The 25,835-nt window shown below is 45.2% G+C and overlaps 1 protein-coding gene across 1 annotated transcript; it reads left to right on the forward strand.

Annotated features, from left to right (window-relative positions):
* LOC108596512 (prolow-density lipoprotein receptor-related protein 1) lies at positions 1-24,792 on the forward strand. Its single transcript, XM_017982353.1, has 21 exons — positions 1-625; positions 4,362-4,475; positions 6,338-6,463; positions 6,530-6,652; positions 6,709-6,957; positions 7,017-7,277; positions 7,349-7,725; positions 8,108-8,844; positions 9,743-10,837; positions 10,903-12,661; positions 12,722-13,017; positions 13,076-13,431; positions 13,491-13,756; positions 14,231-16,982; positions 17,485-19,513; positions 19,981-20,367; positions 20,427-21,240; positions 21,302-21,866; positions 21,924-23,259; positions 23,317-23,443; positions 23,503-24,792. Exons 1-21 carry the CDS (start codon positions 379-381, stop codon positions 23,653-23,655), a joined length of 14,169 nt encoding a protein of 4,722 aa, XP_017837842.1. The 5' UTR covers positions 1-378; the 3' UTR covers positions 23,656-24,792.
* The last annotated feature ends 1,043 nt before the right edge of the window (positions 24,793-25,835 follow it).

The following is a 25,835-nucleotide window of genomic DNA, read 5'->3' on the forward strand; positions in this document are numbered from 1 at the left end:
TCAACTGTGCAAAGTATAATTTTTTAGTTAATAAAAACTATTCAAGTGTTTGTGGTGCGTTCTCTTTCGCTGCTTCGAGAAGCCAAAAGAAAAAAATGGTCCAATTAAGCAGAGAACAGAAAAAAAACAAGAAAAGTATGATGTAGTGAAACAAACGCTCTGTTTACAAAATCTTTTATGCCTGCCTTGTGCTCAATATTCAGAGTAACTGTGCGTGGGTGTTGCTTGCATACGTATAAGTTTATGCATGTAATATATATGTAAATAAAAACGTTAATAATAATTGGTAAAAAGTTATTTTGCTTGCCACAAGTTGCGGCATTATAATGCTTAGCATATAAATAAAAGCAAAGCAAATACGAGTTGCTCTTGTGTCTTATGTGCAGAAAACAAAACACAAATAACAGAAAAAAAATAAAAACAAGAGCAACAATAACAACTGCAGCAAAACACAGCAGCTACGGCAAAATGCCGGCGACAGCGAATTCAAGCCTGCTGTTGTTGCTGTTATTTCTCTTCGCCGCCGTCGCCTACACAACACCGACAACAACAAAAACAATAACAACAAAAGCAACAACAACAACAACAACAACATCGAAAACGTTGAGTCCATTGACTGATATAGGTAAGTTGTAAATGTTAAATTGTTTTTGTTTCAATCTCTGTTGCCCTTGTACTCGCTCGCGCTCTGTCTCGCTTGCTCTGCCTTATGTGCTTACTAAAAATAACTAAGAGCCCATCCCCGTTTTTGCGTTTGTTGTGCAAATTTCTTTCCTTGATTCAAGTTGTTTTTACATTTATTTGCAAGTAAATTGATCTGCGTACGACTAGCGCATACCCTGCAAATGTCAATGTACTTACGCATACAAAGAAATGTCATTAGGCTTATGATCTCATTGTTTTATTACAATAAACAGAGCCGAACATGCTCAGCAGCTTCTTTATAAAACGATCACATAAATATATTATGCATGCACATGTTGCAAAAATAATTCTACTTAGCGCTGCTTGTTAAGATAGACCCAAGAGTCAAAGTAAATAAATAAAATTAAAGTAACCATTTCCTTATTTTGCTGGCGTTACATATGAACACAGCCCCAGAGCCGCCAGAGTCGCATCAATTTAAATATGTATGAACGTATGTATATATACATATATATGTATTTGTATGCATATATGGTCTTATGTCTGGGCAGCGCGAAAATCAATCAAAAAGCTTGTGACAAGCAAAACTCTGGAATGAGCGAGCACTGGAGGAGCACACAATAGAATTTCACATCAAGATCCTCTCAACTTGTAGCCAGCAATTGTGATATTTTCAATTTGCCTTTGTTGTCAATTGTTTTGCTCTCATTTTTCGCTCTCTTGCAAGCGCTCTTTTCATGCTTCAGCCTCCCCCCTTCGCGCGCGCTCTCTTTGTCGCTCTTTCTCTGTCTCGCGGTGTGTGCTTTAAACTCCCTTACTGCTTGCTTGATTACCACCGAAAGAAAACAAACAGTAAACAGCACGCTTTTCCGTTTTTCCCTTTGCATGGATAATTTTGATGTGCCTGTGTGTTAAAAAATTATAAAGCCGTGTGAAGTGGGCCAGCAGTTAAACGTTGTATAGCCTGCAGGCCAAGTCGAGAGCTACAAAAGAGAGAGAGAGAGAGAGAGAGAGAGCATTAAGATTGTTGCTCTGTGCGCCCATAAACTCACAATGGGGGGAGACTGTGCGTCCATTGCCCTTATACGAAACCCTCTGCGGAAATCATTTATTATGTCGCCAATGTTTCTTAGTTTTAATGAGTAAATCTGGTTTATTATTTTGGTAAGAGCTCTAAGCATTTCATTTACTTTTATTTGGTTTGTTATAAAGCTTAAGTTCAAGAGCACTTGATAACCTGCGCTTCAGCGATTAAATAATTAGACAAATATACACACTTATGCAAATTTAAACATTTATTATACAAAAATATCAAATTAAATCACCTTTAGAACTTTTAAATTGAACAAAAACAAAGTTATATTTAAAGATCTGATTACTAATTGTGGCTTTTATAACAAAATGTATAATAAACTAGATTTGTAGAAAGCTTTGATAAGACTGTTTACATTTTACATAAACCGCAGACATTGTTGCCCCTTCGACACTCACACATACTTATGTACATACAAATTAGACACAAATTATGACTATATCAATTTAGCGTTAATTAGTAATCAGCTTTATTGTCTGTACACACATATATGTATATATGTATGCATGTATTGGTTGTACGTGCTTAAATAGAGTGAATACTTAAAGGCGAGACTGGTATAGTTTCCAATTTATTGTTGAATGAAAACTAATTCAAAATATCAACTTTCTTATTAGAGCCTCATTGCTTACAAATTAAAACAATTCGTCATCTCATCAACTCGAATTATTGTAATTAATCATAAGCATTATTATTCAAAACTTTGTAGAGCAGTCATATATATGTTTAGAAATAATTGAGTGCTTTTGTATATGTAAAACATTGTTGCAAAATATATACTACATATTGTTTTTAATTAATAGCACTGCACACTTATGTAGCTATTGTATTATTTTATACATTTTTAGAAATTTTTATAGCATGCTTCAGTGATTTTGTTGGAGCAACTGTTCTCATTTATTGACAGACTGAAAAATGTTGCTCAGCTCTCAACTCGACAATAACCCGCATGAAATGTAAGCAAAACTTTTCAGACAGGCAAATTTATGCAGTGTATAGTGGATGAAAGTTGTTTTTGTTTTTGTTTTCATTTGAACTGCACCCTGGGCTCTCATTGCATGAAAATGCGTTAAATTATAACATTAATAAATTCACAGAAATTCGCTATGCAAACAAACAAAGCCAAGCAAAATAGTAAAATCAACGGCTAAGCTATGATTCCATTGAAAATTGCATAAGCTAATGCAAGTTGTTATTATTTGAACAGACTTTTGGCAAAAGAAAACACAATCAAATACATTTGTCAATTATCTATTTAAGGCAACGAGAGTTTACGAGTGTGTCTTGTGTTGTGTTTGGGCGACATAAATAATAAATTATTTGTGAGTACAATTTAGACGCGCTTGACGCGCTTGTTGCCATTGCGTCGTCTTCTGTTGTTGCCTCTGCGGTTGCCACGACGCCTGTTGTTGCCGCCACGTCTGACTTTACGCCTGCGACTGACGCGGCGTGTGGCACGCACGTCATTGGCCGATGCGCGTGATTCGCCGCGTTCCAAAGCTTCGATTTGGGCAATCAGCCTATTCAGCTCTTCCATATCCTGCTCATTCAGCTGTTCCAACTCTTGCTCATTCAGCTGCTCCTCACCTTCAATTATATCATCCTCATGAACCAATCCCTTGTAGCTTTGCTCCACCTCCTCAACATCCTCATAGGCCAAGCTGCCACTAATGCAGAGGCATGCAACCAAGGCGCAGAGTGTAAACCACTTTAATGACATGTTGTAATCGATATGTTGAACTATCTCCTGCCACAAAGAGCTTTTATAGCTCCGCAGCTTGCCCTAAATGCTTCCAGACTCCAGACTCTGTATAAACAGTTGCTGCAACTTATGTGTGTCTGCTGTCTATTTGCCACCAACTAAGTTTATTTAAGTGCAACATGCCCCCAAAATTAAGTTGCGACAACAATAACAACAACAACAAAAGACACTAAGCAGTTTGTTTTGAAACAAAAGGTTGTAACTACTTTCTTTGCTAAGCATTTGTATATAATGTATAAATAATACAAAGCTGTTTCCATATAAAATTACGAAAGCAGTAAAATTTAGATTCGCATTGCTGTTTTTGTGCCTCATAAATTAAATTCCTAACATTAAATTTTGGTAGCTATTACTTCCCTTATAATAGTTTGAATATAGTAATAAAAAGGTTTTTGCATATAAAATTTAAATTCGCATTTCTGGTTTTGTACCACATAAAAAAAAAAGACTTAAGAGCTTAGTTTTTTGATTAATTTAATAATTGAGGGTTTGCTTAAATATTGTTTGTTATGACTTTTCCTAATATTAGTTTGAATATATAATGTATAAGCAATAAAAAGGTGTTTGCATATAAAATAAAGCAAGTAATCTAAAATTTAATTTAAAAGGATTCCCATATTAATTCACAATTCGAGTTTTGCATCTTATAATGAAAAAAGCCTTTTTTAATTGCTCAAATTTTGCAAACAATATAATAGCTTTAATTTTTTATTTATCTCTTTGTTTTAGCTGCAAAGATGATTAATTTATAAAATCCAGTACTTTGAGCAAAGCCAATGCGAACTTTAGACAACGTCACTTCAACGCTTTGAGCCCAACTAGAATTTATAGCCATTAATGTTCAATTATTTTCTATTTTAGGTGCATGCCCGGCGTCATATTTCACTTGCAATGATGGATTTTGCATACCAATGCGATGGAAATGTGATTCGAAACCCGATTGCAGCGATGGCTCTGATGAGACCAGTGATTGTGGTAAGCAGTTCAAAAACAAGCACACACAGTTTTCTGGCATAGTACGCAACTGATTGCTAATTGCTATGCCCATGTCTGTCCGTCTGTCTGTCTGTCAGTCAGCGCACTATTTGAATAAAAATGGCTTTATGCCTAATGAGACAGGCACAGGCCACAAAACGCCAAAAGCCAAAAGCAATACTAATGATGTGAATTTAGCAATTACTTTAGTTAGTCCAGCTAGTTTAAGCTTTAACAAAGTTAGCGCACAATTTATAATAAGTAATTCCCAATGGAAAAAACGTTAATTTTGTAGCACTAAATTAATGTTTAAACATTCTCTGCGCTAAAAGAAACGGAAAAACAGACAACAAAAATTGCCAAGTCCATGCCAATTGCTACAATTGTCAATAATCCTGACCCATTTGCACTTGGAAACGTTGCCTGGGATTTTTGTTCGCTCTGTTGGAATTTTTAATTTCATTTTACTGCAAACGGAAGGCCAATGACTTCAATGGCAAATTGTTGGGTAAATATTAATAAAAGTGCGAATGCAATGCGGCTGTCATTTAAAAGGTGGAAAAGGGTAACTTAACGTAGAGAGAAAGAGAAAAAGAAAGATTGTAAAATATAAGCAAATTGCTTGCAATATGTAAATTTAATGAGATACAGCGCGCATATATTTAAGGTATTATTTGCTACTGAGTGTAGTAAGAGTAGAGCTTAGACTATGCGATATTTAAAAAGAGTTCGCTAGAGAGTTGAAATAAAAATTATGGAGACACATGTAAATTATATAGATTTCATTTATGTAAAATATCTTCTTGATCATTTGGTATGAGCACAATGCACTTTAATTGACAAAATCAGTAACCCAAATCAAGTGAAGTAACTGTATAATAAATAAATTTTGATTGTGCATTTAAATTTGTTCAATGTGCAACTAATAGCAAGTGAACAAATTAAAGTTTGGCGCCACCAACTTTTAGATACACTTTGACCAGGGCATCGCAGCAAACACACGCATGCACTCACAAACACATACACACAAAACGAGCTAAAGCGTCAGCAGCCGGACGGGCCGCCGCCTGCCATCGACAGCGACGTTTGATGGGCGCGTCAGCACCGCGCACGCTGTATATATTGAAAATTGAAATGTAATAATTCTTAATTTATTTAACAGATTGAACTCAAATGTTTGGCGACATCTGTGACAACAATGATTAGGCGTATTGTGATTTATTTCAGATTTTTTATTAATATTTTTTAATTGCGGTGGAATCCGTTTTAATGTGGGTGTAATCAGTATTTTTTCGAATTGCGAGGAGCGCACCCGCTGTATATATTGAAAATTGAAATGTAAATAATTCCTAAGTTATTTATCCGATCACAATTGGTCGAAAACATGACTAGGCAATTCAGTGATTTATTTAAGATTTTTAAAATTTTTTTTACTGCCTTATATTTTTTTTTTTTTTTTGCGATTTGCTGGGGAGGGGGTAGGAACTTTAAAAAAAAAAATTAAAGGGTAGTGTCCTGGATATAGGAGGCTACATAACAAATTTGGTTGCTCTAGCTCTTATCGTTTGCTGAGAAACACGCCCTCATACAGACGGACGGACAGACAGACAGACGGACGGACATGGTTATATCGACTCCGCTCGTCGAGCTGATCAATATATATACTTTGTGGGGTCTGCCACGCCTCCTTCTCCATGTTACATACATTTGCACAACTTCATAATACCCTTTTCAATTCTTTACAAAAAATGTCAAAGTGTATAAAAAACGAATGCATTAAATATGAATAGTTTAAGCAATGTGACTGCAAACAAAACACATTTACATAACTTTATTAACATAATTTGTTGTTATACTTGTAGTAACATCGCCCAAATGCAACGAGGGCCAGTTCCGTTGTGAACAAAGCTTAAAGTGCATACCAAACAATTGGCTATGCGATGGCGAATACGATTGTGGCAAGGGTGACATATCCGACGAGACCAGCTGTAAGTTAAAGCCCAGCAAATTGCTATTGCACATTTACTACTGTATAAAATTGTTTTTGAACTAAGGTCATGCAAACAAAGGGCCCAAATGTCAGGCCTATGAAGCTGAATGCAACAATGGCGTTTGCTTAGAAATTTCACGTTTCTGCGACGGCCATTGGGACTGTGATAATGATGAGCTGCAATGTGGTAAGTTGACAATAAAAGCTGCTCATAACTCAAATATTAATTGTTGTTAACATTAGATAAACAAAATGCCGCCTGCGCTGCATTGAACTGCAGCTACAATTGCAAACTGACGCCCAGAGGAGCGCGCTGCTATTGTGCCGCTGGTCAGGTGCCCGAGAGCGCCAACTCCACGCGCTGTGTGGACTACGATGAGTGCAGCGTGCCTGGCACTTGCGATCAGCAGTGTCGCAATACGCCGGGCTCATACGAATGTGCCTGCATTTCTGGCTATACAAAGCAGGGCAAGCGCTGCTTAGCCATTAATGGTAAGTCCGCTATTCAGCTAAATTAACAAATATGCATATTTAATTTACTCTGTTTGTAGTACCACCGTCCGATGCAGCAACGTTAGCTATGCTCTCTGCCGGCGGCATACGCAGCATTAATACGGATGCCAGCAATGCTTCAAGCATTCCCACCTCGCAGCCCTCACACTTTGTGCTCGCCTTTGAAGTTTGGCATCGCAATCGCACGCTGTGCTCGCTGCAGAAAATGTGGTCGGAGCTGAATATGCGTTGTCAGCGCTATGACGACCCCGCTGTCAACTGGACGCTGCCTGTCTCTACGTTAATCTCACCACATCAATGTGGGTACACGTAACTTTGTGTGTGCGCGTCTGTGGTTTTAATTTGCAACTTGACTGCTTCTCTATTTTAGTTTTCGTCGAACTCCGCCTAGATTGGCTATCGAGCAATTGGTACTTTCTGAACGAGGACGATGGCCTCGTCTACTTGTGTACAAATAACGTTAGTTTTTGTCGTTTGATACTGCAGCAAGTGGAGCATCCATCGTCAATTGCATTGGATCCAACTAAAGGGTATCTCTTCTATACGGACTGGTCGCCGAGCCTGTCGCGCTCTTTGCTCGATGGCACCAATCGCACCGCATTGGTTAGCACGCAGATTTATCATCCAAGCAGCGTTACCTTGGACCTGCCGCTGGAGCATGTTTATTGGATTGACATATACAAGGATGCCATAGAGCGTGTCAACTACAATGGAGAGCAGCGTTGGTCTATGAAAAAGTTACCCGATGTGAGTAACAATTATAATTTAATTTAATTTAAATTAATTGCTTTATTAAGTTGCCAACTTGTTGTTTAAATTAATTCGAAAAGCGCTTTGTTATATTTTAGATATTTCAAAATAGTGTGAATTATTATCCTTCATTAGTAAAATGTGCTATAATTACATTTTAGTTAGAGTAATAAATTTATGTTTGAAGCCATGTTTGAAAAACAATTTACTAAGTATATATAATTAGTAAATTAAATGTAATTTTATCTTTAAATATTTTTACAAGCTATAATTTATTTTCTGACCTAATCATTGTTTAATTAACGGTTTATTTTATTAAAATCACTAGCCAGCTTTTTATGTAATTTATTAAATTCGCTTTGCCATTTTTTTTTTGCAGTCTGTGGTGCCGTTGAAGACCATTCAGGCCATTGAGATATTCGAGAACAGCATTTATTTGTCGCCCTGGACGGACAGAGCGGTCGTGGCTGTGGACAAATTTTCATTGAGGTCGCGCATGTTGTTGGCGAATGTGACGCGCGCCACAAATTTTCGCATTTTCCATCGACAAAAGCAGCCGGAGGTTGCGCATCCATGCCGCAAAAATAACGGCAATTGCAATCAGATTTGTGTGCCGCTGTGGACCAAGGGATTTGCACTTGCCAAATGCCTATGCACCTCTGGCTATGAATTGCACAATCTGACAACTTGTATGCTCTCGGCCCATGCGAAATTTCTGGTTTACACGGACAAGCGCTTGGTGCGCATTACGGGCGTGCCGCTGGATACGGAGAAGATACAGGAGCTGCAGCAATTAGGCGAGGAGCCCGATGTTATGGTGCCCATTTACAATGTGTCCCAGCCTAAGGCCATCGATGTCAACGTGCGCGGCAAATCGATCCTTTATGTCATGCCCGACCAGGAGGATAGCGCCGATGAGCCCATTTATGCCATCAAGAGTCAGTCGCTCAATGGCAGCGTCTCACGCACTCTGTCCACCGGTTGGCGCAAGGTGCATGCCATGGGCTACGATTGGGTTAATGACCATTTGTATTTCTCCGGTCATCGCGTTCTGCGCGTTGCTCCATTGCGTAATATGAGCAAAGTGCTTACCTTCAACATTGACTGCGATGCCATGTGAGTAAAATGCTTATAGAGACTGTAATATTTATAGTTTATATTACAAAACTTTAGCACAGCTTAGAAAGTTTAATTTAGAACAAGCACAGCAACTAATTTAATGAATTTTAAGCGCAATTACTTTTATTAGCAGACCCACTTTATCAGTTGATGCCTTGGCATATTTAAATTACAGTCTTATGCTTAGAATTCACAAGTAATTCGTGTTTTAAATTTTGAAATTAAGAATTTTAAGTGTGATATAAATTAACAGTTAAAATATGTATATCCTAAAAAGTTCAAAATATATTAAATATGTAATCACAAAATATAGTACATATATACAATTAGTATAGACAAACGTGGTCAAACTGCTTAATAGATTCATTTTAAGCAAATATCTTGCAATTAATTATTATTCTTCCGGCGACAACAGTCCAAACACAACTGACCTGCAAGTGGCCTCGCTTGCTGGCTTGCCTACCAGCCTCCCACACACACATGTAAAGCCGCAATTAGCACACGAGAGTGCGAAAGCAGCGCTGCTCACGTCTTTCGTTTGCTCGCGCTCGATCGTTCTGAGCTGCTGCGACTGAACGAAAGCGTCGCTGCTTTCTTGCTGAGAGAGCGCTCTATGTGCGTATCGTACGGTTTTGTATTAAATGCAGGCGGAAAGTGAGAATGAGAGACTGAGAGAGCGCACAATGTGGATATCGTACGGTTTTGTATTAAGTCCAGACTGAAAGTGATAATGAGAGACTGAGCGAAAAGAAACACGTGGTTAAGACCAATTGTAGTCAAATTTAATACTTATAAAAAAAACGCCATAACTTATGTTTTGTAAGCTAATTATTAGTTTCATAACAAATATTTATGATTAGAGTTCAATTATTAATCATTTCTAATGCACTTTCAGGTCACTGGAGGTGGATCCCACAAGTGGACTGCTCTACTGGTCGCAGTTCGATTTCCAATCATGTGAGGCAGGCATTTACAGCGCCTGGATGGATGGCACACATCGCGAACTGTTGGCCAAAGCCACACCAGCCATGCCCATGCGTTGGCCACGCAGTCTCGATGTGGACAGGCGCACCAAACTGATCTATTGGTGTGACTTTAAGCTGCAAACCATTGAGCGCATGAAACTGGACGGCACGGGCAGAGAGGTGCTCTTCAAATCGGAACAATTCAGTCCGTTTGCCATGGTGCAGCATAATGGCAACATTTACTGGGTGGATAATATAAACACGACCATTTGGCGCTTCTATGTGCATCAGGCGAACTTCTCCAGCACCTTCAGCTCCACGGTGCATTTGCAGCACAGCGGCATTGCCATTGATTTGCGCATCTTTGATGCTGCCACACAGCCAATGCCACTAAAGCCCAGCGACTGTGCGCTGTCCAAGTGTCCAGGCATGTGCTTGAATTCACCCAAGGGCGCCATTTGCCGCTGTCCCGATGGCTTCACGCTCAACGGCACGGGCAGTCATTGCATACCACAGCTGACGCCCTCAACGAAGGACTCATCGCGTGCGCCAGAGCTGCCTGCCATGAATTGCACTTCAGGCCATCAGTGTCGCAGCACGCTGCAGTGCATCGACAGCAAGGATTTGTGTGATGGCTTTGAGGACTGCGATGATGGCAGCGATGAGAGCAACGATGCGCTGGGTGCCTGCAATCCGCAGACTTGCGACAAAAAGCTGCACTTCATATGCAATGGACGTTGCTATCAACGCGCGCTGCTTTGCAGCTCCATTGCCTACTGCTCGGATGGCTCCGATCAGCTGAACTGCGAGGAGAACACCTGCAATAGCAACGAGTTCACCTGCGAGAAGAGCGGACGCTGCATACAGCTGACCTGGCTTAACGATGGCGTCGTCGACTGCGGCCCCGACGACAGCTCTGATGAAAGGTCGGACATTTACTTTGGCAGCAAGTGTCCAGAGTTTGACTGCAACAATGGACGCTGCCGGCAGTTTGCCGACATATGCGATGGCATCGACAATTGCGGGTAAGCTAAGTGAGCTTCTCAAGCTGCTGTAACAATTTCATGTTTGTTTCTATTTGCTTGGACAGCAACAATGCGGATGAGTTTGCCTGCGAGCACGAGTGTGGCCATGGCGAGCGCTATTGTCGTCCCATTGGCTGCTATGGTGACATGCATATGTGCGATGGCATCAATGACTGCCTGGACTTTAGCGACGAGGCCAACTGCAATCAAACCAAGAGCGACAACAATCCGCTGAGCGGCTGGAAGGAGCTAAGCGAGTGCGCACCCTTCGAATTTGCCTGCGCCGATCCCTTCGAGTGCATACCAGAGTTTCTACGCTGCGACGGCATCAATCATTGCTTCGATAAAACGGATGAGATTAACTGCACGAAGTTGCATGAGAGCCAATTTAATATGAACGAAACGGTCATATGCGAGCATCCGGATCGCAAATGTGGGCTGAGCAACAAGTGCATAACAGTCAGCCAGCTATGCGATGGCATCAATGACTGCGAGGATACAACAGACGAAGGATTTCTATGCGCGGACAAGCTGTGCGAGCAAAGCCACGAGTGCTCACACAATTGCCACAATACCCCAGAGGGTTACATCTGCTCCTGTCCGCCGCACTTGTTCCTGCAGCCGAATGGCAAGCGCTGCAGCCGGCAGCATGCCTGCGATTATTGGGATACCTGCGCACAGGTGTGCGAGAATAATGGCAAAGGCTATGCGTGCCAATGCCACGATGGCTACAGTCTGTCGTACGACAAGTTCAGCTGCAAGAGCACGGCGCCCGATGAGCCTTTTGTCATCTTCACCAATCGCCAGGACATACGTGGCATCAATCTGAAGACACTGACGTCCAACAGCTTCTATAGCTCACTGCGCAACATCATTGCCATTGACTTTCTGTACAACAACGAGACGAGCGTGGAGATCTATTGGACCGATGTCATCGACGATAAAATATATCGCGGCAATTTGGTGGGCGAAAGCTTGCGCGATGTCGAGGCGGTGGTGCACTCCGGACTGTCCACCACTGAAGGCTTGGCTGTCGACTGGATAGGCAGAAATTTGTACTGGATTGACTCGAATCTCGATCAGATTGAGGTGAGCAAGCTGAATGGCAGCTTTAGACGCACCTTGATAGCCGGCAACATGGAAAGTCCGCGCGCCATTGCGCTGGATCCACGCGAGGGTTTGCTCTTCTGGACCGATTGGGATGACACTGCGCCGCGCATCGAACGCTGCAGCATGGCGGGCGAGGGTCGCCGCATGATCTCCACCAATTGGCAGCTAAGCGCTGGCTGGCCCAACGGCCTGACGCTCGACTATACACAGAAGCGTGTCTATTGGGTGGACGCCAAGTCGGATTCGATTAGCACCACCAAATACGATGGCTCCGAGCATCATGTCGTGCTGCGCAACAAGGAGATACTTTCGCATCCCTTTGCCATCTCGGTGTTTGAGAATTATGTCTACTGGACAGATTGGCGCTCCACTTCGGTTATACGCGCTAACAAGTGGAATGGCAGCGATGTTCAGGTGCTGCAACGCACGCAGACTCAACCCTTTGGCATACAGGTGCTGCACTCGAGTCGCCAGCCCTGGGAGCGCAATCCCTGCGGCGATAACAATGGCGGCTGCTCGCATCTTTGCCTGCTCAGTGGCCAAGGCAGCTACAAATGCGAGTGTCCGCATGTCATGCGACTGGATCCAACGGATGAGCGCAACTGTGTGCCCAACGAGCAGGTGCTGCTCTTTGTCATGGGCGATGAAATACGCGGCATTGATCTGCAGCAGCCGAATCATCATACAATACCCACCATAAGGCAGTCACCAAGGGTGAGTTACACTGCAGCACTGCAATATTTTTTAATTAAAACGTTTCTTTATGGCTGGCAGCTGGTGGCGCCGCAGCGCATTGATTTCCTAGTGGAGGACAGCCACATCTATTGGTCGGATATACAGCAAAATGAAATCTCACGCGCAGGCATCTCCAGTGGATTAATTGAACCCATTGTCAATACCAATATAGAGAAGCCGTATGGCTTTGCCATCGACTGGATAGCCAAGCACATGTATTTCTCCTCTGGACACCTGGTGGGCACTATACTGGTCAGCAATCTGCAAGGCGAATACACCGCACACATACACGAGCAACTCAACATGGTGGACAGCATAGCACTCGATCCAGCCAAGTAAATATGCACGCAGCAGCTTTGAACGCAGCATTTTATTAATCTTCTCCCTTTTTAGTGGCAAAATGTACTGGATACACTCGACGCAGGACTCTACGCTTTGGCAGCTGGAGCAGTCCAATCTGGATGGCTCAGCGCGTCTGGTGCTGCACGCGCACAACAACAGCATGACCAGCTTGACCATGGACTTTGATTCGAATCGCTTGTACTATGCCTACGACAATTCAGGCATTGCCTACTTTGATCTGAACAAGAATGAAACGCGCTATGTGCTGGTCGCCAGTCAGATTACCACAATTAGTTCGCTCACCGTTTACAATGGCTCGCTCTACTTTCCGGAGAACATCCAAAGCAGCATTATGCACTGCGAGAAGGAGCAGTGCATCAACATGGCCTTCCTGCGCGTCAATACCAGTAAGTGCCGCATAGCTAAAGCTGCGCCAGCATCTCATTACCTTCCTCTCTTCACACAGAGAGCATCCAAAGCATGAAGATGTTCTATGCGGATGCACAAACGGGCACGAATACTTGCGCTGGTCCCGCGCGTGGTGGCTGTGAGCATCTTTGCTTGGCCACCTCACCCACGCAGCATGTTTGTCGTTGCGCCCTGGGCTATGAAGTGCATCCGAAGATTGCCACACGTTGTATGCCGCATGACGAATTCATTTTCTATTCGATTGATGTCATGCAGGGCGTGGAAATGATTGATCCCAGCCAGAACTTTACAACACCCAAATCAGTAAGCAAAACCAAAGCATAAGTTTCAGACTCTGTACTTTTAGTTTCTGTCATAAAAAGTGCTAATCATTAGTAATTATTGCTTTTAATTGACAAACATTCAGCAATAATTATGTAAATTAATCAAATATATATTGATTATTTTAGATTACTTTGGTATATTCTCTTGCAACAAAAAAATGCAAATTGTATAAAATTTATATTTAAAACTTCAGCTCACGCTTGGAAATATTGCAAGATTTTTTCAGTTGAAGTTTTAAAAATTAAAAATAATTCTCATATTTCACTATGTCATATAATAATCGTAATTGATAAGTAATTGTAAATTGCTGACTAGGCTATTATATAATTAATTGATTATGATGACTAATCGTATTCAAATTATTATTTAGTTGCACTTCTATTCAACTCTTCCATTCTATATTTTGTAATTCTATATGTGTCACACTTGCTAATTGTTAACTTGTTTCCGCAGGCTCTGGTGCCCATTTCACGCATAAGCTCCGCCAGCTTCATTGAGTACCATGCGGCCAGCAATATGCTCTACTGGGGCGACAACGAGCTGGGCAGCATATCGCGCGTGCGTCGCGACGGCACACAACGCCAGACGATACTGGAGGCGAGCAACTTGGCGGGCTACAAGCAGCACGACTGGCTGGGCGGCATGGCCATTGATTGGGTGGCGGGCAACATCTACTGGAGCGATACGAAGCGCAATGTAATCGAAGTAGCGCGCTTGGATGGCAGCAATCGCTATGTGGTGGTGGCCAATGTGGAGAAACCCACTGCGCTGGCCGTGGATCCGCTGCAGGGCATGCTCTTCTATGTTTCACAGCGGCACATTGGACGCACTGGACTGGATGGCAGTCAGCCGTTTGTGCTGGTGAATCAGACACGCCCCAATTGGGCGGTGAGCAGCTTGATTATCGACATGGATGCCACCAAGGTGTACTGGGTGGAGAGCTATCCGTATGCGCTAATGAAAGTCGACTACGATGGCAATTTGCGGCAGGAGCTGCTCAACGAGACGACCAACAAGCCCGTGGTGCTGGCCAAGCTGGGCGACTATCTCTACTGGGCGGAGAACAAATACAGCGAGGGCACGCTGAAGGTAGCGCCGCTGGCAAATCTCTCCCAATCGCATGTGATACTCAAAACGGAGCAGGATGCCATCAGAGATCTGAAGCTCTACTCGCGGCGAGTGCAGCACGGCTCCAATGCCTGCGCCAGCAACAATGGCGGCTGTGAGCAGCTTTGCCTATACAATGGCACCAGCGCCATATGCGCCTGTGCTCACAGTCGTCTGGCCGCCAATGGCTACAGCTGCGAGCCGTACGAGGAGTTTCTGCTCTTCAGCTATCGCAGCAACATCGAGAGCATACACATGACGGATCACGAGAACAAGAACTGGCCCGTGCAGGTGATAAGCAATTTAACGCTCATGCGCAACGTCATTGCCATAAGCTACAACTATGAGGCGCAGCTGGTTTACTACTCGGACGTGCAGCTGAGCACGATCAATCAGGTGCACTTCAATGGCAGCGGGCAGCGCGTGCTGGTGCCGCAGCAGGGACGCGTCGAGGGCTTGGCCTACGACTTGGTTAACGAGCAGCTGTTCTGGACTTCGAACAACGACGCGGCCATACGCAGTCTGGAGCTGTTGTATCTGCGCCAGAAGCCCGAGCAGAGCTTGCAGTATGTGAAAAATGTAATAAGCCTGCAGAGCAAGGATAAGCCGCGCGGCATTGCGGTGGAGCCGTGCCTGGGCATGATCTACTGGACCAACTGGAACGAGGAGTCGCCGAGCATACAGCGCGCCTATCTGAGCGGCTACGGCACGGAGCGCATTATACGGACGGATATCAAAATGCCCAATGCGCTGACGCTGGATGTGGAGCAGCAGCAGCTGTATTGGGCGGATGCGCGTCTGGACAAGATCGAGCGCGCCAACTACGACGGCAGCAAGCGCATTGTGCTGGCTCACTCCAGTCCCAAGCATGCCTTTGCCATGGCCGTCTATGGGGATCTGCTCTTCTGGACCGACTGGGTGCTGCATGCGGTGGTGCGTGCCAACAAATATACGGGCAACAATGTGGTCTTCCTACGCGAGCATGTCGCGCGTCCCATGGGCATTGTGGCGGTGCAGAACAGCTCCATCAACTGCGATGCCAATCAGTGCAAGATCCTGAATGGCTACTGCGAGGATGTCTGCATACTGAACAAGAGCGGCAAGGCGAGCTGCCAGTGCACGCAGGGCGTGCTGGCGCCCGATGGACGTCGCTGCATTGCGCCCGTGCATACGAATTGCGGCAAGTCGCAGTTCACCTGCCACTCCGGCGAGTGCATACCGCTGGAGCTGACCTGCGACAATGTTACCCACTGCCTGGATGGGTCGGATGAGAAGCGCAGCTACTGCATCTTGCGCGAGTGTCCCAGCACGCATTTCATGTGCCAGAATCATCGCTGCATACCCAAGGAGCTCACCTGCGACGGCCTGCAGCAGTGCGGCGATGGCAGCGATGAGACGACCCTGCTCTGCAAGTGCCACGACGATCAGTTCCGCTGCGGCAGCGGCGAGTGCATCTCGCGCAGCTTCCTCTGCGACAACATGCGCGACTGCCGCGACTTCAGCGACGAGAAGCAGTGTCCGCCCCGCGCCTGCGAGCACGGCGATGCGCTCTTCGAGCCCTGCCCCAACAGCAGCATTTGCATCATGCCCAGCTGGCGCTGCGATGGCGAGCCCGACTGCCCCAGCGGCACCGATGAGCAGGACTGCGGCAACTTTACGCGCGCCGCCTGCACCCCCTCGCAGTTCCGCTGCGCCAATGGTCGCTGCATTGCCAACAGCTGGCATTGCGATGGCGAGAACGATTGCATGGACCAGGCGGATGGCAAGCCCAGCAGCGATGAATTGAACTGCCCCTCGAGCTGTGGGCCCGACTCCTTCAGCTGCGACAAGCTCTGCATTCCCAGCAGCTGGCAGTGCGATGGCAAGCCCGACTGTCCGGATGGCAGCGACGAGGGTCCCCAGTGTCCCAATCGCGCGTGTCGTGAGCATTTGTTCCACTGCAAGAGCTCGGGTCGTTGCATACCACAGAAGTGGGTCTGCGATGGCGAGCCGGACTGTCCAGTTACGGGCGAACAAGGAGCCGAGGATGAGGGCTCACATTGTGGTAGCGTCGCTCACATTCCCGACTGTCAGCCGCCGGCGTTCCTCTGCTCCAGTGGTAAGCAGCATTCTATTGTAATAGGGAATTCAAATTGCCTTGAAGCTAATTGAAGCTAATTGAATCAATAGATTCAAATTCAAATCGAAAAATATTACAAGTAATTTAAACAAATGCAAAAATGAACATTCAGTTTAAATGGAATTCACTGAACATTTAATTTAAATGCATAACGTATTGTCGAAATATTTAATGTTTAGTTTTTATTATTTGCATATTTAATGCATTTGATGCATAATTCAAAAATGATTCTAACTCATTTATATTAAATTCAATTCAAAGCACTTGAAGCAGATTCAAATTCATTTTGAATTATGCTGGGCTAAAGCATTGAATTCAGTTTAAATTCATTCAGTGGAATTCAATTAATATTTAATTGAAATGAAAACTTAGTGTTAATATAATTCAAATCAAAATTGAATGCACTCAATGAACTGTAAATACTTCAACTAACTTATTGTATTTATTCACTACTGATCTCTGCTACTTCTCTGTCCTCCAGGTCTCTGCATTGACGCGCATTATGTGTGTGACGGCGATGAGGACTGTCCCAGTGGCGATGATGAGTACGAGGGCTGTGTACCCAACACGGGCAGTTCCTGTCCAGGCGGCGCTTTGATGCATCAGTGTCTGGATGGTCGCTGCATCTACAAGAACCAGACGTGCGATGGCAAACAGGACTGCAGCGATGGCAGCGACGAGTTGCCCTCGCATTGCGCCCAGGCCAATTGCAATGGGCCCAACGATTTTCGCTGCAAGAACGGCGCCTGCATTGGCGTCAATTTGCTCTGCGACAGACTCAACGACTGCGGCGACTTCTCGGACGAGCAGCAGTGCAATGTGAACGAGTGTCTGATCACGGATATATGCGAGCACGAGTGTGTGGATAAGGTGGTGGGCTACGAGTGCCGTTGCCGGCCAGGATTCAAGCTGCTGCCCAAGAGTCCGCGTCTCTGCACGGACATTGACGAGTGCGCGGAGCAGCAGCCCTGCTCCCAGACCTGCATCAATACGCATGGATCGTACAAGTGTCTGTGCGCCAAGGGCTATGCGCTGCACGATCATCGCACCTGCAAGGCCACCAGCAATGTGACCATGAAGCTGATCTTCTCCAATCGCTACTACATACGCCAGGTGAACCACACTGGCAATGGCAGCATACTCATTCACTCGCTGTCGAATGCCGTGGCGCTGGACTACGACTGGGACAGTCAGTGTCTGTACTGGTCGGACGTGACCAGCACAGTGGGCACCATCAAGCGTCAGTGTCCGGCTGAGAACAAAACCCAGACGCTGCATCAAGCTATGCTAAAGAATCCCGACGGTCTGGCTGTGGATTGGGTGGCCAAGAATTTGTATTGGTGCGACAAGGGCTTGGATACGATTGAGGTCTCCCAGCTGGATGGCAAGTATCGGCGCGTGCTCATCAATGAGCATCTGCGTGAGCCACGCGGCATTGCGCTCGATCCCTACCAGCGCCACATCTACTGGTCCGACTGGGGCGACAATCCGCACATTGGCAAGGCAGGCATGGATGGCTCCAATCCCAGAATTATTATACGCGACAACATGGGCTGGCCCAATGCGCTCACCATTAGCTTCGAGACCTTGCAGCTGTTCTGGGGCGATGCGCGTGAGGACACCATATCGGTCAGTGATCTGGATGGCAATCATACGCGCATCTTGCTGGCGCGCAGCATTAATCCGCAGCTGAATCTGCATCACATCTTTGCCATTGCCGTGTGGGAGGATCGCATCTACTGGTCCGACTGGGAGACCAAGTCCATTGAGTACTGCAACAAGTACGATGGCCAGAACTGCTCCACCATGATTACCACCATACATCGCCCCATGGACCTGCGCGTCTTCCATCCCTATCGCCAGCAGCAGCCGCTCAGCGGCAATCCCTGCCTGCAGGCCAACTGCTCCACGCTCTGTCTGCTCTCGCCCGAGCCGCCCTACTTCAAGTGCGCCTGTCCCAACAACTTTGTGGTCGCCGAGGATGGACGCAGCTGTCGCGCCAACTGCACCGCCGCCCACTTCGAGTGCGTCAACACCTACAAGTGCATCCCGTTCTACTGGCGCTGCGACACCCAAGACGACTGCGGCGACGGCAGCGATGAGCCCGACAACTGTCCGCCCTTCTACTGCGAGCCGGGTCAGTATCAATGCGCCAACAAGAAGTGCATCCATCCCGCCGCCATTTGCGATGGCCTCAATCAGTGCGGCGACAACTCGGACGAGCTCAACTGCGAGAAGTTCACCTGCTTCGAGAATCACTTCAAGTGCGAGGCCTCGGCCAACAGCAGCGCCTTCTGTGTGGACAGCGTCAAGCGTTGCGATGGAGTGCGCGATTGTCCCAATGGCGAGGACGAGGCCGACTGCACGCCCCTGGTCTGCAAGAAGGATCAGTTCCTGTGCAGCAATCGTTGCATACCCTTCGTCTGGGTCTGTGATGGCGACTCCGATTGTCCCGACAGATCCGATGAGGCCAATTGCGGACACACCTCCTGTGGACCCAACTATTTCAAGTAAGTAAAAGAAGAGAATTTATTAGAGCTAAAGTAGAAACCAGCAAATTCTTATCCGAAAACTTTCTACGTTTTACGGATACGTGCAGAATTGCTCAGAAGAATTCAACGTTTGCTTTTCAGCATTCCAAAATTTATTGAGTTTAGAGAAAAACTGACAATTACTAATGGATTCCGACTAAATCGTTCAAAATAATCGAAATTTATCACAATTCAAATTACTTTTGATTATTTTAAGGAATTGTAGTTTATTTTCCTAATTAACAAATACTCGCACTTAAAACAAAAAATTTTTAACAAAAGTTTTGGTCTTAGGTGTTTTCTATTCTCTATTTAATAATATTAGCGATAATTTTTGAAATAAAAGTAATCTAATTACCAGTAATTACGAAATAATAATAATTCCTTCCTTATTCCTCTCTATTGAATTGCTTTGACTAATGAAACGCGTTTCATTTTTCTTGCAGATGTAATTCCGGTCGCTGCATTCCGTCCGCATGGCGTTGCGATGACGAAGCGGACTGTCCCAATGGCGAGGATGAGCCCGAGAGCTGTCATGCCACCAAGTCCAGCTGTGATCCGACGTACTTCAGATGCAACAACTCGAAGTGCATACCCGGACGCTGGCGCTGTGACTATGAGAACGACTGCGGCGACGGCAGCGACGAGCTCAACTGCCAGATGCGCAACTGCTCCGAGAGCGAGTTCCGCTGCGGCACAGGCAAGTGCATCAAGCACGACTATCGCTGCGATGGTGAAATACACTGCGATGACAGCAGCGATGAGATCAACTGCAACATAACCTGCAAGGCGAATCAGTTTAAATGCGCAGCATTCAATACCTGCATCAATAAGTGAGTGTGCCCAGCTCTGCAGCACTTCAGATGCTCATTAATTTCTTTTTGGCTTACAGGCAATACCAATGTGATGGCGATGACGACTGCCCCGATGGCTCCGATGAGGTCAACTGCACCTGCCCCAGCAATCACTTTACCTGCGGCAATGGCAAGTGCATTCTGTCGCGCTGGAAGTGCGACGGCTGGGACGACTGTCTGGACGGCAGCGATGAGAGCTACGCCACCTGCGCCAGCACGCATTGCCATGCCAATGCCTTCAAGTGTGAGAATATGTTGTGCATACGCAAGTCCGCCTTGTGCGATGGCATCAACGACTGCGGCAGCAATGAGGATGAGTCGGATGAGGTGTGTGCCGCGCTGCCCAAGTGCCGGCACGATCAGTTCCAGTGCGAGAATGCTGATTGCATATCGAAGAACTATCGCTGCGATGGGCAGTACAATTGTATTGATGGCTCCGATGAGATGAACTGCCAGCCACCGGTTTGTGGCTTTGGCACCTGCTCGCAGATATGCATTGAGAAGAAGCTGGGCCACTACAATTGCAAGTGCACGGCGGGCTACAGCAAGGCGGCGGCTAAGAATGCCACTTGCTTGGCCTCTGGACCGGAGCAGATACTGCTGCTGGCCTCCGAGCAGGAGTTCCGCTTCATACTGCCAGCCAAACAGGAGGGCACCATTATGGTGGGATTCTTTCAAACGGACAGCTTGAAGATTGATGTCTTCGATATACTCATACGGCCAAAGGATACGCTGCTCTTCTGGATTGACTCGCATCATGGTAAGGTGCACACCATGAAGATAGCAACGCCGCATGTGGAAGACGCCAAAGCGCGTGTGCGTCGCGATCTCAAGGAGCTGACTGCGTTCAATGTAAGTGCAACCAACCAATCAATCAATCAATTGATCAACTAATCTTATGCTTGTTCAACAGATACCCGATCTGGATGATCCCAAGTCCTTGGCTGTGGATTGGATTACGCAAATGGTCTACATCATTGACTCGCGTCACAATCAAATTGTTGCCACCGATATTGAGGGCAAGAAGTATATATCGCTGGTATCCACGGGCTGGACACCCACGGATATTGTCGTGGAGCCCGAGTCGCGCATTATGATCTGGTCGACGCTGGAGAACGGCATACTCGTCGCCTCGCTGGATGGCAGCAACAAAAAGAGTTTGGTCGAGCGTGATGTCGGCTGGCCCATCAGTCTCTCCATAGACTATCCCACTGGACGCTTATACTGGGCGGATTATCGCAAGGGCACCATCGAAACCTGCCGCCTCAATGGCAAAGATCGCAATGTCGTGCGTCGCTTTGGCAATCGCGAAAAGCCACAAAAGATTGACGTATTCGAGGACTATCTATATATAAAGCTGTACGATCAGAGCATTATAAAGATGAACAAGTTTGGCAACGACAATGGCACTTACTTGTTGAAGGGCTATCGCAGCTCGGACATTGGCATACTGCATCCGATGAAACAGAATCGCAACAGTGAGTCATAGTCATAGCAGTTCCCAGTGTTTAAATTCATTTTCAATTTATTTACAGTCAGCAATCCCTGCGCCAAGGAGCCTTGCAAGGCTTTGCGTGCGCTCTGCATACTTTCAACGGAGTCGACCAACGGCTACAGCTGCAAGTGTCCCAGCGACTATGTCATGACCAAGGAGGGCGTCTGCAAGGCGCATGCGGATGTGCCCAACTATTGCCCACTGCACTGCAATCTGGGCACCTGCCAGCTGGTGAATCATGTGCCCAAATGCATTTGTCAGCCGCAATTTGAGGGCGAGCTTTGCGAGCATTATCGCTGCCATGGGCATTGCCTCAACTATGGACTTTGCACGGTGGCGCCACAGCTGCCAGGGCTGTCAGATCTGCCGCCGCCGCTTAAGTGCACCTGTCCGCCCAACTGGTCTGGCGCACGCTGCGAAACTTCCGTGACCGATTGCCAGAGCCGTTGCCACAATGGCGGCTCGTGTGTCGTCTCCGATACGGAGGGCATGAAGTGCAGCTGCCCGGACATGTACATGGGTGAGCAATGCGAGCATTGCCAGAACTTGACCTGTCAGAATGGCGGCATCTGTCGCCAGACGCTTACGGGCGCCTCCCAATGCGAATGCCCCGATGGCTTTGCCGGCAAGCGCTGTGAGTTCAATGAATGCGCTGATTTCTGTAAAAATGGCGGCACTTGCAGCATCAGCGGCAAGGGTCAGCGTCAGTGCCGCTGCCCAGGCGGTTACTATGGCGAGCACTGCGAGGCGAACTCCTGCAACGACTTTTGCCAAAACGGCGGCACCTGCAAGAATCGCGGCGAGCGTCTCACCTGCACCTGTGCGCCACGCTACATTGGCGATCGCTGTGAGTCCGATTTGTGTAAGACTTCGATGCCACCGCGCTTCTGTGATGCCTCACAGCTGCCCTCACGCAATCCCTGCACTGGCATCATTTGCCAAAACTCCGGCACCTGTCATGTCATCAAAGGCGTGGCCATGTGCAATTGCACCAGCGACTGGAACGGCGAGTTCTGCACACTGCCTGTGGGCCAGGATAATCCCTGCGTGCGCTTTTGCGCCAATGGCGCAGTCTGTCACATCGACGAGCTGTCGCAGCCGCACTGCAGCTGCATTGGCGAATGGCAGGGTCAGTACTGCGAGCATCCGCCGCACTGCATTGGCGAGTGCGGAGTTTGTCGTCGCGGCAGCTCCATCAACGAGTGTCTGTGTGATAACAAGCGCATTGTGCCCTGCATGGCGGAGGGCACAGACGCGCTGGGCAGTGAGCCGCCGCAGCCGGCAGAGCAGAGCAGCTTGCTATCCATACTGGCAGTCATATTGGCTGTCAGTGTGCTGCTCCTGGCGCTCTTTGGCGGCGCCGTTTACTTCTTAAAGTGAGTGTGCCAAGCAATTTATGCGTAACTTTTGTTATAATTGTTTATTTATTGCAGACGACATCGCATTGCGCAGCCTTTTTCACATGCTCGACTTACGGACAATGTGGAAATTATGCTCACCAATCCTATGTATCGCGGTGATGCGGATGAGGCGCCGCAGTTTGCTCATGAGGATGATAAGGTTAGCATTAAATAATTTATTTGCATTGAAGACAAATTTAATTTCTGCTTTGTTCGCAGGGCAACTTTGCGAATCCTGTGTACGAGTCCATGTATGCGGATGCCATTGCGGAGCCAGCCAGCACGGAGATTGCGCACAGCACAGCGCCGGATGAGCGCAAGGGACTGCTGCAGCACACACATGACGAGACGCACACACCGGACATACTCTGATGATTGATCCCATGCCAGCCATGGGCAAAGGATACGAAAAACTAGAATTAATATTCATGCTCATATTGAAACGCAAAATCCAAAACACGACTTCAACACGAACAATGGACTGATAGCCGTAGCCATATTACGAATTTTTGTAAACATTTTTTTATTTTATTGTCGTGCTTCGAATGTGGGCAAGCTATCCAAAGAGCGTTCCAAACAAGAAACGCGCATTCAGGCTGCCTTGCTCCTTAACAAACAAACAAACAAACAAAAATATGTCCTTAATAATGATGTCCTTATACTTTTATATCATGTAATTTTTATTCTATAACACAACATGATTTTATGTTCAAACGTTTTGTTTTCTTCATTTTCCGTTGCGTTGTGCATTTGTAAATTTTTGTAGTTAATAGCAATAAGTTAAAGTCAAGCGCAGCTATGGATAACATGATCTGTAAATATTTTATAAAACTACAGCCCAATGGCCAGCCTAGTTAACATTTAAAACAAAGCAACACACTATTGCCAATTAGCGAACAACATATTAATACAAATAGAAGTATGAATACATTTTATATTTTTCATCGAACAACGCACAATGCTAGCCTGAATATATGCTCAAGCAATAGTTGAACAAATCGAATAGCTTATAGATACTCAAGAAATGAATATATATTTTTAAATCAAGGCAACTAAACCCACATACACTGTGAATCGCATATAATAACTTAAGCTTAATCTTGCCAAATCTAATTCATCATATTCCAGTGAATATTTTTGCTAAATGGCTTCAAAACAATGTAAAAGAGAATTCCGAAAATGTTTAAGTTATTCAGTCTGCTATTGTTACTAATTTTTAATCAGTCTTTTGTTTGCGTATATTAACCTTTTTATTTTAGGTCCAAATGGGTCAGCTGCAAATCCACTTGACATATATCCTGGTGGATTTTTTAGTTTAAGGCAATCGAACGAAATCTGTCTTTTGTATAAACATAATGCTCAGACTAAAGCCAAATTTTAATAATACTATGTAAAATTTTATAGGTTAACTTATACAAGATATATCTATGTAAAGCACGGTGCGAAATTGTTTAAAATTTAGAATACTTAGCTTACAAAAAACAATGAGCAATTGTAAAAATAAATAATAAAAAATATCATCTAAATATATTTTGTGTAGTTTATTATTTTATGTTGCATTCATGACACTCACAGGACGATCTGCTTTGAAAAAATATCGGGTCGTCTAAATATCCATTGACTTGGAATTTTTTCAGCCTCAGCTCGCGAGAAAAGTAGCCAAAAACACAAAATGCACTGTATCTCCGAAGCTGCAAGGACGATCAGGATAATCTTTGCCCAGATGATAGTCCTATTTAATAAGAATTGTTTGGCACTAGTTTCGTCCTGATCCTGCCAAGGATTCGGGAGTTATAGCCATTTTTCTGTATACGACAAATGCTGATTTTCTCTGCTCCTGTAAGGACTTTTATCCTTTGAGTGGTATATTCTGAAAGGTCTCATTAAGGACTTCTTGTATGGCAGAGGACATCCTTGTAGTCCTTGAAGTTCCCGAGGAAAAGCGTATTGTGTGTTTTTGGTCCAAAATTTGCGACCCACCCCTTGCAAATTTTAAGCAAAATTTATTTGGTGTAATCCTGGATATCCTGGTATGCAATTCGATGGATTTGATGCCTAGGAGCACGAATATGCATGTTCTTTTGGAATTCAAAGGATAACGGAGGAGCAGGAGCTTAAAAACGACTGTTTTGCAATGAACTTTGGCTATATAAAAACCATTGCATACTTCCAGGGGTACTACTTAACATGTGCAACCCGCTAAAGAAAATTGGACATAACTGGGCCAAATCAAGTCGAATTTTCAAACTTTTAGGCTTGCAGCACTCACAGGACAAAACTCTATCGATTTGCAAAAATACTAATGGACTATTGTCCCTTAACTTAAATTACAATTTTAATAAAAAAAATAAATTATTGAAACTGAAACCTCAAACTTTAATTAAAAGTAACTAGGTAAACAGTTGATCCTTTTTAATATTTGTTCAGTCATTTACTTAGTTAGATTGGAAAATATCAGAACGCGATACAGTTTGTTTGCTATTCTAGTTCAAGTGGGAGACGCGTGGGCACATCCGCTTACACTTTTACCTGAAGCCTGAGAGCATTCAATG

Source organism: Drosophila busckii, chromosome 2R (assembly GCF_011750605.1).
Source record: "Drosophila busckii strain San Diego stock center, stock number 13000-0081.31 chromosome 2R, ASM1175060v1, whole genome shotgun sequence".
Classification (NCBI taxonomy): Eukaryota; Metazoa; Arthropoda; class Insecta; order Diptera; family Drosophilidae; genus Drosophila; species Drosophila busckii.